Source organism: Magallana gigas, chromosome 5 (assembly GCF_963853765.1).
Source record: "Magallana gigas chromosome 5, xbMagGiga1.1, whole genome shotgun sequence".
Lineage (NCBI taxonomy): Eukaryota > Metazoa > Mollusca > Bivalvia > Ostreida > Ostreidae > Magallana > Magallana gigas.
The window spans coordinates 1,465,713-1,481,027 of NC_088857.1; the positions used below are offsets into that span (position 1 = coordinate 1,465,713).

At 33.4% G+C, this 15,315-nt stretch overlaps 1 protein-coding gene across 2 annotated transcripts; it reads right to left on the reverse strand.

Moving 5' to 3' along the window:
• Window positions 1-111: 111 nt before the first annotated feature.
• On the reverse strand, window positions 112-7,231 carry LOC105327364 (sorting and assembly machinery component 50 homolog). Of its 2 annotated transcripts, none has more exons than XM_066085107.1 (14): window positions 7,133-7,231; window positions 6,863-6,901; window positions 6,409-6,510; window positions 6,206-6,296; window positions 5,663-5,766; window positions 5,216-5,349; window positions 4,795-4,882; window positions 4,488-4,616; window positions 3,353-3,424; window positions 2,984-3,067; window positions 2,561-2,702; window positions 1,057-1,203; window positions 642-783; window positions 112-346 (listed from the first exon to the last, which is right to left on the reverse strand). In XM_066085107.1, exons 2-14 carry the CDS (start codon window positions 6,896-6,898, stop codon window positions 301-303), a joined length of 1,317 nt encoding a protein of 438 aa, XP_065941179.1. In that variant the 5' UTR covers window positions 6,899-6,901; window positions 7,133-7,231; the 3' UTR covers window positions 112-300. The 2 variants fall into 2 exon arrangements, with proteins under 2 accessions (XP_065941179.1, XP_065941178.1); XM_066085106.1 differs by having other exon boundaries at window positions 7,094-7,201.
• Window positions 7,232-15,315: the final 8,084 nt, after the last annotated feature.

Sequence of the window (15,315 nt, forward strand, 5' to 3'; positions counted from 1 at the left end):
AGAGGCCACCTTGTATCACTGGTGTCTGACCCCTAGTCAGCCTGCAGATGTGTAGGGGAGGCAATACACTCTCATGTGTGAAATGACATAAACTGCAGTAAAACTATACAATAATATTCAATAGGCATTTATTTCATTCTATAAAACATATCTGTGGGGTGTTGGGGCATTAAAAAAAGGCACCAATAACCCAGTCATCCCGTTTATTTTCTGTCTTTTTTCTCAACACACACATTTATCCTTATGTCCGGTATAATGTCACAATGAATAATGTCATGAAGATCACATGACTTCACTCCATCACAGAAAGGTCACTCCAATGCCAAACTGCAAACCTGAATTTATACTGAAACAAAGAGTCAAATTTTTATTACAGAGGTTGATTTTTTTCTCAGTTACCTTTTATTTTTTTACATACACCGGTAATTGTTTTTGAATCATTACATGTATGAGTTTTTGATGATAAAAATATGTTCCATCTGACATTACTTCCTCAACAATTTTTCTATTCATTTTTTTTTTTTTACATTTTCATTGTCTATTGATCTTGTTACTCATCTCTTTTTTCTCCATTGCCTATTTTCCCTCTTTCATATAAGGATATCTCTCTCTCTCTCTCTCTCTCTCTCTCTCTCTCTCACCTGTCACCAGTCTGGGCTCTGACGGGCACCACATAGTTAAGCTCTAGCCGGGCTATGTTGCCCATCATCAGCACAATGCCCGCTCCATATGCCAGGCGGAACTCCTCAGATAGCCCACGTAAGTTTTCTATGATGGGTTTATCTGAAAAAAAGACATAAATATACCTGGCTGTTCATTATTTCAAGGTGAGGTTATGAACTTTTAAATTGTAATGATAGGTCATTCAAGATCCAATTCTCTTATACAATACATGTATTTGAGAGTACATGTACATCAAAAGGGATCTGTACAGTAGATTACAAAAACTAACAGATTATCTTGGTATTTGTAATAGTTAGTGGTATGGGACAATAATTACAATGACTGAATACCAGACATGTTTGGGATACCAAATTTTTCCTACTACTTTCCTACCTGTCTGTATGTTATAAACATTCCCAGCATTTACGAAGAAATGTGAGCGGAAGAAATCACCAAATCCGCCTTTGCCTGGCCTGAATGGGAGGGGTGTGTACAAATGTAGGCCACTGGCCCAGTAGACGTCACCACCCAGGGCGTTCCCTGTCAACAGATAAAGTACCAGCTTTAGTATTACCTAAACATAACCATCAAAATCACCACACTAATTATTCTGTCAATACAGAAAACATGTGTACAATATGTACATAAAACTTGAATATAACAAACATGGACATAGCAAAATTTACAGCTAAAACGAATTCTTATTCATGTTCTGGCAAGGTCCTTATATAAACCTATAGAAAATTGCCGTATAACCAAGTAATTACAAGACTTTTTAAAATGAATTTGCTGTAAGATTTCTTATAAATCTGCTATAAACAAACAGCGATTTAAAGTTACAAAAAGTTTTTCTTAAGGTGATGTAATTTAAAATTTGTTACATGTATATGTGAGTTTTGCTGTAAGCTTATTGGGGAGTACACGGTACATGTAGATAAAAATGTAGATAAAAATTCTTAATATTCAAAACATTATGACATATTCTAAAAAAGACTTTGTTACTTCTTTAAAACAATCTCAGACTAAAAAATATTTGATGGATTGGCAGTACTCAAATGAAACACTTAAAGATGGCAAACTTGTTACTTATTTATTTTTGAAAACTAACTTCAGACTGGAAAAGTATTTAACTATATTAAGACCTGAATACAGAAAGCCAATCTATAGACTGCGGATATCAGCGCATAGACTTTTTATTGAATCGGGCAGATATAATAACACACCTAGAACAGAAAGAATATGCAAAAATTGTACACTTAATAAAATTGAAGATGAAGAACATTTTCTTATCCAATGCAGCAAATTTACAAAAGAAAGAGAGGAACTATTTGATTTAATTTCATCTAAAGCAAAACATTTTACTAGTTTAGAAGATAAACAAAAACTATTTTGGATTCTAAACTGTGAAGAATTAGATATATTAAACTCTGTTGGTAAATTTTTACAAAAGGCATTGCCTTAATTTGTATTTCCTATTCAAATATTGGTTTTTTATTTTTCAATCATATGATAAACTATTTCAAATTTGTATGTGCATTTGTATCTTGACATATTTATGCATGGTGTTTAACATAAATATATAGAAGACACTATATTGAATGTATGGAAACATACATAATTATACATATATATATACATATATACTATTTAATTGTTCATGTCTGTCATAGTTCTTTAAATCATCCAGCTCTTTCCCTCTTGTATATGTTTATTGAATGTTTTATGTTCATTGGATGTTGTATGTCAGCAGTCTTCATGTTGCCCCTTGAGGGCCCTTAATTGGTTAATAAAGAAATTGAAATTGAAATTGTAGATAAAAATGTACAGTAACTCCTCACAGAATCAATGACCAACACAGTGTGACCTATGTAACTAGATCACTGACCACTGGACTCACCCTCACTATGAGGACCCACACCCTTGGTGTTGAACCCTCGCAAAGTCAGCGGACCCCCCAGAAAGAAGCGGTCGTTGATGCGTATCTCGGTGTTAGGGTTGGGGTTCTTCATGATCCCTCCGGCCAGGGACAACTGAATGACCTAGATAATGGACAGAAGTCTTTGACAAAAAGAATACACAAGAGACCAAGTCATTGTTATTTGTCCGATGGAAGAATAATAATAGAAAAAGGAAATGAAAAATTTATTGTTGCAAAATAAGGTACATATAACGTATTACATAATTATGATGGATGATAAAAAATATTTATATATTATATACATGTATCAATATTAAGTTTAGGTTTTTAGTTCAGATAATTTTCTGAACAGATTTTTTTGATCATGTGATATCCAGTTCTTAGTTTCTACATTCTACTTACACTGTCCAATATCAATTTTTTGTTAAACTGCAATTCCATATCATGTCTAAAAAATTCCACATTTCCTCCAAGACCTGCAAATTCCTGTCAATAGAAACCCAGAAATAAGGTGCAAAATCTTATGACGCTTTCAATCTGATAATTTGTTTTTCATTGTTTTTTTTGCAAAGTCTGAGTAGCTTTATGATTGTGTCTCGGTGCTGTTTGCTTTGTATTGTTTGTTTGTATTTTCAATTTTGATTATTTCATATGTTTTGTTTGATGAAATGAAGGATGAAAGGTTCTGACAATGGATTTTGTACAAATTATGAAATAATAATGGTTTATGATTTTAAAGATTTTTTTGAGGGAAGGGTGGTGTGTGTTTACCTGCTCCATTTTGATGAGTGATCCGCGACTAGGTAAGATGGGGCTGTCCCTCTCGTCTCGTGTGAACTGGTGCTGGTAAATAGAGAAAACACGACATGTAAGCTTTAGTGTTCATCTGTGCTAGGCTAATAATTCAACCTTCACTCACTATATACTACATGTATTAGTAAACAAATTTAAGATAAAACACAGGTAAATTATAAGAGTTAACAGCAACAAAATAGTATTTTGATAATAAACACAGTGATTTTGGGGAATATAGATAACTTACCATAATTGGACAAAATTTGATGTCCATCAAACTTACTATAGAGGATGCAGGCCTACGTATCCACACTAGACTTATTTTAGTTCTTTAGTAATAACACCAGACATTCTTTGACACTAATTCTGACACTGGAATTGCTTAACACAGGAATGACTTTAACACTAAGCTTACTTTTACACCCAAAACCACTTTGAAATTAAAGATACTTTGGTATTGGACTAACTATAAGAACTGTCTTAATTTGAAACTAGAGCTACTTTGACACTGGACTTGCATTGACACTGGACTTACATTGACACGAGACATACATTGAAACTGAACTTACTTGGACTCTGGACTTAATTTCACTATTAACTTACTTTGACACTGGGCTGACTTACTTTGACAATGGACTTACTTTGTCACTGGACTTAATTTTACACAAGACTTAATTACTTTGACACTGAACTTACTTAAAAGCTGTATTTATTTGTTCCGTGGACTCACTTCGCCACTAATCTATTCTGACAATGACTTTTCTTCAACACTGATCTCATTTTGACGCTTGATTTACTTTTAAACTGGACTTACTTTGTCACTTTACTTACTTCGACACAAGACTTACTTTGACACTGAACTTACTGTGATGCTGGAATTACTTTGACAATGGACTTACTTTGAAATTTGATTTACAATTAAACTGGACTTACAACCTACTTTGATGCTGGATTTGACACTGGAATAAAGTTTAAAAAATGACTTACTTTCAATTGACACTGGACTTACTTTGACACTGGACTTACTTTGACGCTGGACTTACTTTGACACTGGACTTACTTTGACGCTGAACTTACTTTGATGCTGGACTTACTTTGACACTGGACTTACTTTGATACTGGACTTTAAGGAATGGCCGGCTTGTTCTCTGACTGTGAAGGAAGTTGACCTGTCCATGGTCCGTAAATCTCTCCAGACACCCTCCCATCGCAAACAGTGGTCACCAAAATTTGAGGGAAACTGAATCAAAATTACTGATATTCAATGCATGAATTAAAGGGCAAGATATACAAATGTTATGTTTAAAATGTCAAATTTTCATAATATTTTGAATATGTACCTTTAAAAGCAAAATAAAAAAAATCTTTAAAGATATTTTAAACAAAGGAGATTTTTTTCCAAAAGTTAGTTTACTCACTGTGAAATCAAAGTTGACACCCCTTGATGTTTCTTTGAATCCACTCCAGGGATACTCTAAGTTCATTTTGTATACAGATGTAGAAAACCTGTCAACAAAGTGCAATCAAAGTACATCAAAATCCTGTAAACATTAAGGGGTTCATTAAAATAAACAGGGGCTTGGAATGGATTTAAGATTATCTATCAATACATGAAATGAATTCCCCTAGATCTGTTCTGTGAGCTACTCTCTAGATTTGTTGTCATGAATTCATTTCTAAATTGTATAATACAAGATGTTTCACAGATAAGGGTCAAGAGAATGATTGATGTAAAATTATATAGCAAGATTCTTGCACTATTTCATGAAGACATTAACTTAAAATGATTTAACAAAGAGTTATTATAATGTCTTCCTTATCTTTTAGGCTGTTGTTTACCTGACATCAGGGTTGCCGTTTAATGGTTTGGAGAAGCGGAGCGCCCCTCCGTGGTCCCCCTTTAGACTTTTGTTGTATTCCAGAGCAACGTTCTCTGCTCGACCAAAAGTGTTAGGAAACTGTAGGCGGCTGACCTTAGAGAGTCAAACAAAGCAGGATTAATCAGTGAGCGAGCGTGTGCTCTGTATTAGTAAGCTAACCAAGTCTAAATCCACTGAAAATCTACTCATTTCTGATAAATTGATAAAATATGAAACAGTTACCCAATATGTCTATACTCTATAATAATGGTGTGTTCTCTTAGATTCTACAATATGTATCTTTATAATGACTTTTAATTGCTGTATCATTGGTTTTATGTAAATGATCATTTATATGTATAAGCAGACCTGTGTAAATTGATAATTCCCTCTTTATTTATAATATTGATAAAGCATACACTTTTACCATTGTAGCATTGTTTTCTCCACCAAATGTGGCATGCATTCCCCCGCCAAACCAGCGCTTCTCCTTCATGTGAAATGTCACATCATATCTGTCGTCTTCGTCCACTGTAAACAACAGAGAACTGCTCCATTAATTACCATCTTACATCTGATCTTTTGTTACAAGGACATTTCACCAAAACAAGCATCCGTGACGTCAGTATCAGTTCACAACCAGAATAAAAGTTTGGAAAATTGGTGATTATTCAGAGGGAATTGGGAAAATTAATTTTTATTATTATTTTTTTTATGGGGGGGGGGGGTCTCAGTTGGGGAAAAAAGGGACCTATATTTCATATACTAGTATTGAACTGGGTCGTTCTGTTGCCTCCAATTATAGAAAACTGAGAGCTTCTTTGATCACATATCAACTAAAACCTTGGAGAGGTGTTTTAATTCATTCGTCATTATCCTCATATAGTTTGACAAGACTAAAGTTGAATGTATTTTTGATTCATATACATGTGGATGGACATTTCACGTTTATCAGAGGACTCGTACATACCGTTTTTTGTTGTGTCTATCTTGATTTGGACCGATTTGAAGATGTTCATCCGACTGAGATCCATTTTCGCTGACTGACACAGCAACAGCATCTACGAAACAAAGGTGTACAAATCAATGTATCTCTCATATTTTACGTAAATTATTCAATAGATAGTTGTATTCTCTAGTTTATAAATACTTCAGTCAGTTACTCCTTCCTACCTCTTCGACTGTACTTGCTGTAAATATACTTTCAAGTTTCTTCTGTATGAAATCATCCTTTGTCTTCTTAATGCCTTCTACGATGATTTTATTCACCCTTGCCTTCATAAATCAATGTAATAGGTATCATAAAAATTGGGTGACATATTAACAATTTGCAAAATATAAAGAAACAAACAAGTCCATAAAAATAAAATGTAAACTTACTTAAAAGTAATATTTTGTGTATGTACTCCATTCAATGGAATAAAAATGAATAGAATATTGAAAATAAACACATTAATTATCCGGAATATCAAAACAAAACCATACAGTCACAAGGGCAAGGAAAATTGCAGATTTTTACTATAAATGTCTTGTATCATTGTGTAGCTTGTTTTCATATGTGCAGAACAATTAGTTTCAATTTGAAAGTGATTCAGAAAATGAGAAATTATCATTTAAAGTTGCTTACAGGGATCTCCGCTAAAGTAGAAGCCTCCAACTCCATCACCTGTAGAAAAATACGTGTAGCTATTCAATCTGTCAAAATGTAAAATAACAACATCGGCCGATTCTTAATGTAACGTATGCTCAAGGACAAACCGGTCTTTAAACACAAAAGAAAAGGCATCGATTCTTTATTGCCTTTAAAAGTAAAACAATCGTATAATATGAGACACAATTAACTTCAGTTTATATATACCTTTCCTGTCTAGTGACACAGAAAGATTTTTCTACAAACCTGTGTCTACGTGATGGACCCGGCACAGCAAATTCGGGATAAAAATAAACCGGATGTACAAATATGACGCTAATAAATAACTTTTCCGGATTAAATTAGGGCTTTTGGGTAAAATGCTGACGATGGACCCTCCACTTTGGAGGGTCCATAGTGGAGGGGGTGGAGCTTGGCGTGTCAGTCTTAATTCAGAGTCCGTTTGATCTGTCATTCCAATTTTATCATGCACCAAATAGCTAAAACATATGGGTTGTTTATTAGAAACTTAAAAAGAGGAGAGGGAGGTCCTAACATTTAATGAATTTAGCAACTTCAAATGAACTTTATCAGGATACATAAATTACTCTATGTTTGTGTAACAATTATTCTGAGTCCAGTGAGACTGTGAACAGGAGGTTAACTCACCTCAACGTTGGGAGAGATTTATCTTTTTTCCCCCGAGTAACAAATGTTAATATATTAAAAGTAAAAAAAAATGCTATGGATGTTGACAATTATTTACAGAAAAATTAAGAAAACCACCCGATGATCTTGTTCTCAAACAATATGATTATCGGAAATATCTGAGTCCGAATTCCAAGTCACCAAGAGTGTCAGCTTCGTTGCAAAATATGTATTAACCTGTTAACAATGCGGATTGTTGTCGGAGACAATGTCCGGTGTTTGAAATGTCTCGCCATGTCATAGTGCATTTAGAAATTTCAGCACAATTATCTTCAGGACATAGGGACATTTAAAGGAAATGTAATATAAAATAAATTAATCATTTTTACAAGACTTACACTTTTGTAGAATAAAGTTCATAAGCTGTTATAAATTTTAAAAAATTTGTCCATTTCAGCAATAATGCAACTGTAATATTTTTACTATATACACCTTGTGTAGAACTAATGAACAATATGTACTTTTAAAAAACCCAGCACCTAAATGAAAGTGCCACCATTCGTCATCGTCAATTAGGGGAGAGAAGTTTTATGTGCTTGTGTTTAAAAGTCATATAAATAAAACAATGTGCCCCATTCTGTTTCTGATAACATAATTGGAACGACATATCAATCGGACTCTGAATTAAGACTGACACACCAAGCTCCACCCCCTCCACTATGGACCCTCCAAAGTGGAGGGTCCATCGTCAGCATTTTACCCCAAGCCTTAAATTAGAGAGGGAGGAGGAGGAGAGTAGGTACATATATGTAGGGGGGGGGGGGGTGCCCCTGTAACGAAGAATATTGACCCGGGTTGAAAATTGACCCGGGGGTCATTTTTCAACGTTGAATATTGACCCGGGGGGTCATTTTTCAACGTTGAAAATTGAGACCAAAATCGTGAAATTTATACCCGGGGTCATTTTTCAACAGTATGAGAAAGATTTTTCTAAACTCTGATGACCTCGACCCGTTGAAAATTGATCCTGTTAAGAATTGACCCAAACCTCAGAGTTTTGATCTGAAATGGAACTTACTCTACACGGTTTAAATGTACAATCATGCACATATTTGAAAGTTTCAGTTTTAAAATGTACATACTGTCCGATACATATGCGGACGTGGCTAATTTCTTTTAGGCTAATGTGATCGCGTAGTTTTTACGGTGCTAGGGAATTCGTCTGGATCTGTATCGGTCGTGTGCAGTACGAACCGGGTGAGGGAATGTTGGCGTAAAGGGTATAAGGTGTAGGCGCGCTGTGGGCCGTAGGGTAATAACGAAGGGTAGGTTTGCCGTATTCCCAAAGGTCCACCAGTATACAGTTCCAGAGAAATAAACCAAGTGATGAAGGATTCCGTATTTATTGGACGAGATTCAACGATGGCAACATTATAACAATTTAACAGACAGACATTTTACAAACAAGTCGGATATGGCCAGTAGTGGCCTCCGGACTCAAGACTCTGGGTGAGTCGGACGTGGCCGAGGCTGGCCGCCGTATTCCAGACTGCCGATTGACAATTGTACATAATTATTTATAAGAATCTGAACAATGAGTATAAATTGACAGGTGATGACATAAGTAAGCTGAGTGAAAGGTTCACATATATAAAATAATTAAATAAACTCAATGAGTCTTTGATGTCCAAGACATGAAAAACTGATAATTGCACAATGTTGTTTTAAGAGATTAGCAGTTCTTGAGACATGGCACTGTCTCTTTGAAATCACATTAAGAGTCTGAAAAGTGTCAATCACTAAATGAATAAGTAACTTTGTAAGAAATAAACTGTGAGAAAATATTACGAAACAGATGTTGAATTTTAAAAGTAAAGTCCAAAATAAAGTTATAATTAAACAGCGAATTTTGCACGGTGATAGTTTCCCACCGCTCCGGGGAAAACACGTCCTCGTGTTTTGAATGGAATATCACATTTATTCCTCTGTTCTTTGATTTTCTTACACCGGTGACGGACGTTTGAGGACAGCTGAAGTTTCTACAGTTGACCGTTGTTTCCTGGTGATGAACAGAGAAAACTGTCTGCATAGTTCATGGCGGTTGGAACTTTTGTTGTCCATCGTTGTTACGTTGAGACTGAGTTGATGTTCAATGGGGGAACTCGCTGGCTGAAGAGGTCCAGGATCTGACTACTGCAAAATATATGCAGCAGCCCCGGGCGTTGTTGTTACCCTTAGGATTCATCCACCAATTGTGATCGCGTAGTTTTTACGGTGCTAGGGAATTCGTCTGGATCTGTATCGGTCGTGTGCAGTACGAACCGGGTGAGGGAATGTTGGCGTAAAGGGTATAAGGTGTAGGCGCGCTGTGGGCCGTAGGGTAATAACGAAGGGTAGGTTTGCCGTATTCCCAAAGGTCCACCAGTATACAGTTCCAGAGAAATAAACCAAGTGATGAAGGATTCCGTATTTATTGGACGAGATTCAACGATGGCAACATTATAACAATTTAACAGACAGACATTTTACAAACAAGTCGGATATGGCCAGTAGTGGCCTCCGGACTCAAGACTCTGGGTGAGTCGGACGTGGCCGAGGCTGGCCGCCGTATTCCAGACTGCCGATTGACAATTGTACATAATTATTTATAAGAATCTGAACAATGAGTATAAATTGACAGGTGATGACATAAGTAAGCTGAGTGAAAGGTTCACATATATAAAATAATTAAATAAACTCAATGAGTCTTTGATGTCCAAGACATGAAAAACTGATAATTGCACAATGTTGTTTTAAGAGATTAGCAGTTCTTGAGACATGGCACTGTCTCTTTGAAATCACATTAAGAGTCTGAAAAGTGTCAATCACTAAATGAATAAGTAACTTTGTAAGAAATAAACTGTGAGAAAATATTACGAAACAGATGTTGAATTTTAAAAGTAAAGTCCAAAATAAAGTTATAATTAAACAGCGAATTTTGCACGGTGATACTAATATGTCCAATTAATCATCTAATTTTTAGATTGAACATATGATATCCATTTATTATTACAATACTATGTAAATAAAGCTAAGAAGATGACCGTTTGCTTCGGAATGGAGCAGGCGAGTATGGCTACTTTTTTCATTCCCTCATGTGACAGAATTTTAAGTTTAAACTTGTCACAATCTCTGATAAATATATCTAACAAACATATTGCCCGTTGTCGTCAATTTTAAGGCAATTCAACAGAGCGCTTTTCGACAGGCACCTGACGTTGTATATTTTTCTAATAACTAAAAATATATAACCTCTATACTGCTTTATTGGGTAAAGGGTATATATATTTATATCAAGACAAAAGGATATAATGTCAGATACCTATGCTTAATTTGAAGAAGTCAGAATATTTCACTGACAAAATAATAAATGAATGGTTGTCATATTTTTATCCTTTTTCATTTATACTGGGTTTTTTTTATACGTATATATACAGCATATACATATTTACACATGTTTTTAATTTTTTACTACAATTAAAAAATAATTTTTCATAAACTTGTCTGATTAACTTTATTGAAGCACCATCCAATTTTTTGCATATACAGCCATAGTTCTTCTTAAAAATGCAATTTTTTTCTATTATTTTGAGTTTTCAATTCTATTATTTACCTGTAAATTAGAAACACAGGCAACTGACGTAATATATTTTCTGAAAATTAAAAACATATACCCTCTACAGCAAAAATGTTATTAATTTAAAAAAAAGTAGGTTTGCATCTAAATACACAGTCGGAGGATTGTTGATCTAATTATATTAATGGTATATACATGAAAAGGTATGCGAAAAGTATACAACTGATAGATATATTGTTTGGAGCAGCTGTATCAAGGAAAAATCCGAATTGCTTAAACATGTACAAATTGAGGCAACCAGGACAGTGACAGGGATAATAGTTAATTCTTCTAAAATAATTTTATATAGTGAGCTTAATTTGGAAACCTTGCAATCTCGAAGGGATAACCATAAACTAATTATATTCAACAAGAATATAAATGGTTTAGCACCACAAAATTTGTTAAATTGAATTCAATCATATTATCTTACTGAACATGCATATAATCATAGATCGAATTAGTTTTTTTTACTATCTACCACTATATACTTATTACAATAGCTTTGCTTCGTCTACATGTAAATTATGGAAAATCTTCATGCAGAAAAGAAAATTTCATCAACTTTATCTTTCTTTTAAGTCAAAACTTAAAAAACAAAATATACCTAGAGCTTTCAGTTAACCTTTAAGTTAAGACAATAGGAAATATTATTTTACGTCAATTACGGAATAAAGCTAGTAAAGCTTACTTATTTAAGGATTTTTTTTATCTGATGTGAGTTGATGTTTATACTGTGGGTCTGAATCTGAAGGAAATGTGATTTTTCCCCTGGATATCCAAGATACACTCAACAAAGAGACGAACTTTTTAAACAACTTATTGACATTAGTGTACCATTTTATATGAACTATATACTTTATGGTAGCTCTGATTTTTCATATAATTGTTTCCCATGTTTATACTTATATTAGATCTCCAAAGCGTTTTTGATTCTCTTAAGGTACACTGTTTAAACCTATTTAAGTATTATACCTGTATATTTACTTAATATACAGTTCCCTTTTATTTACTGTTCGTTTCAAATGGGCTGGATCATGAAAATCTCATTCTAATGTTTGTATCTCTGCAGGTATAAATGAAGGTGATATGTTTGTTAATATAGCTGTGAGTGAACATGTCTACCAACAATATGTCACACAATCATATATGATAAATATTCAGATAATTATTTAATATTCAAGTACCTCATGTCTTATATACACACTATATACACATTTAACACGTTTAAATTAAATTAATAATGTAGGTGGCTGTGATAGGAAGGTCAATCATCTACTCCAACGCTGCTGTATGATCTTCTACTACTTATTTCTATTCAAAAAATGCAATTTACCAATTTATTGACGAAAACAATTACTGTTAGTAAATTTATGATAAATTTTTGTGATCAAAGCAATTTAGAAACTTTAAAGCAAAATTATATTGTCATCCTGTACAAAAATTAGGTTGCTAACTTGCTACAGATTCCATGAAGCAGAATTGTTAATGCCTAGAAAAATTAGCGATTTGATGATATTTAGTTACATAAGAAGTTATTCTAATGGAACAAATAAAACATCAAAAATCGGCTTCAAGATATAGTTACTACAGTATTGTTCATGAAAGAGTACAATCATGTTAGCATATCATCATTTTGTAAACTGTTATTGGCTGGATGGGTGTGAATACAAAATTCAGATAGTCACAGTTTTAACAAACTGAGTGGGGGCAAACACAAAAATATCAATATGACATACTGTAATTTTTTTTTATTTACACCCACTCGGAAAATTTACAATGAACAATATCTTAGTTTCAATTTACTGGGTGAACGTAAAACCAAAATCAAATAATATGACATATTGTAATTTTTTTAAATTATTTATAATTGTACACTTCTAAAGCAAATTTAAAAAAAAGAGTTTTACTGAATTGAATATTTTAACGTGTAACCATGTATACTAATATTATTAAAAAACATATATTTCTTTAAAAATATATAGATATCACACAAAACATCAATTATACGCGATAAGTTTATTATGAATAAAATAGTTATTACATGTACAAAATTAAAGGGATACTATGTAAATTCAAAAAATAAATTATTTAAGTCTCATTTTAACCCCCCCCCCCCCCCCCCCCCGTTGAAACATGTAAATCTAAAGAATAAATATATAAAAACTGATAAATTTTAATTAAATAAACTCAAGTTATAATATTGATTCGTTAATTTGTGCTTCTTTGATGTTGAATTTTGAACCGGTTTCATGATCAAAATTCCACGATGCGGGTCAATTTTCAACGGATTAGGGTCTTTATTCAACACCTTTGGTCTCAATATTCAACGTGGAAAAATGACCCCCGGGTCAATTTTCAACCCGGGTCAAAATTCTTCGTTACACCCCCACACTTTTTCTCGCAGTAAATATTTTTCTTAAATTTACATATTAAAAAAATGAATTTACATATGGCGCATGGAGCTGCCCCTCCCCACTTTTTCGGGAGTATGTAAAAAAAATGAAATGAAAATAAAATAGGAAATTAAAAAGTGTAATTTAAGTTATAGGTATACTATGGTATCCACCCCCCACGCATAACGATTTTCTTGATATCTGGAAAGTTATTTTTTTTAGCTTGTCAAGATTTTTTGGATGATCGAGTCTTGCCCACCTCCACCTCCCCCCACCCCTTTTCAAAATCGATGCTACGTGCCTAGAGAGATATGTCCATTTGGAAGAAATTGGAAATCAATTTCTTTTCACAAAACTATGGTGGCATATTTCTGTCCTTTGTGTGCAAGCTATTTTTTTTTTATCAAATATGTCGACATGCAAGATAGTTATGTCTACATGCAACATAATTCATTGGGGCTATATTTATCAAATTAATCTATATAAAAAAAACTAATTATTAATTTTTTACTTAAAAAATCTCGGATTTATGGTGGCATATCTCTGCCCCTTGTGTACAAGTTATTTTTCTATTAATTATGTCGACATGCAAGATAAATATGATGAAATGCAAGATAGTTATGTCAACATGCAACATAACTATGTTGACAATATTTTTGTTTAAAGTAGAATTATTTTCAAACCTTTTTATCATCGACAAAAATGAAATCACAATCCAGAATTGACTCAAAATTAGTATGCATAAATAGAGCTTAGTTTGGTTTTCTGCGGCAAGTACAGTATAGTCTGTTCGGCGATCGAATCTAAATGGATCTTTTTTTCAATAGAGGAAAAAAATCAATACATGTATTTAATGAAGGTTTATCCTTGATGCTTTGTGTGCTATAATTTATATATATTATTAATTAACCGATGCGTGTTAAATTATATCTTATAAGACATTACAATGGTTCGGGGAAATCGACAAGCCAAGAAAGTGTGCGCGTCCCTGTTCTCTCCCCTCCTCCTCCTTCTCAATGGATAAGGATTTTGAAGTTTAATTGACGGAGTTGTGTGTGTGTTTCTCTTGTTGTGTTTTGTTTATTTATTTATTCATTCATCTTTTTTTGGCTTAATTGTCAAGTTTTTTAAGTCTTCTCCCCCTTTCAAAAACGAAGCTACGTGCCCGCATTATCACTCCAAGACAAGAAGTTTTGAACTTAAATATCACTAAAGTCTGTCAAGAATCAATTAAATTGAGCGTTCTGTGCAAAAACTTATTGATTAATTGAGTTAGTTAGCAGGTTAGTGATTGATTGATTGATCGATCGATTTGTTTGAGATAATGAATGAAAGTGTGGATAAAATTTCACCGAAGTAATTGGTGCTTTGTTTTATCGCCTAAATTTTATGGTGAAATAAAATGTAAACGATTAGCGATCACCTTTTTAAAATTCAAAGTAAATTTTAAAAGTAAAACATTTATAAATATTTACAAGCCATTTCTAAATAAAAGAAAATCGATCAAATTATTTTACTTAATGTTTATTAATATTCCCAGAAAATCAAGAGTTAAGACTAGTTTTGTTCATATCTGAAATAATTTGATCCGACAGTTGACATATGATTAATTATAGTGAAATAAACAAATAAGCGCACCTGTTCCGGTTGACCTTGTTGATCAGGGGTCGACTTTCCAAATATGGTAATTAGCACGCGCCTTCTCAAGTTTCTATTCGCGTTTTTCAATAACTTAAAAACAATCTGATGCA

What these genes read in the sequence shown, in the direction of transcription:
- LOC105327364 (XM_066085107.1), bottom strand. Translation starts at nt 6,898, where the DNA reads ATGGAGTTGGAGGCTTCTACTTTAGCGGAGATCCCT. An exon ending in GATAGACACAACAAAAAACG is followed by an intron (nt 5,767 to 6,205) that starts GTATGTACGAGT and finishes TGTTGTTTACAG; the next exon opens with TGGACGAAGACGACAGATAT. An exon ending in GTGTCAACTTTGATTTCACA is followed by an intron (nt 4,617 to 4,794) that starts GTGAGTAAACTA and finishes ATTTTGATTCAG; the next exon opens with TTTCCCTCAAATTTTGGTGA.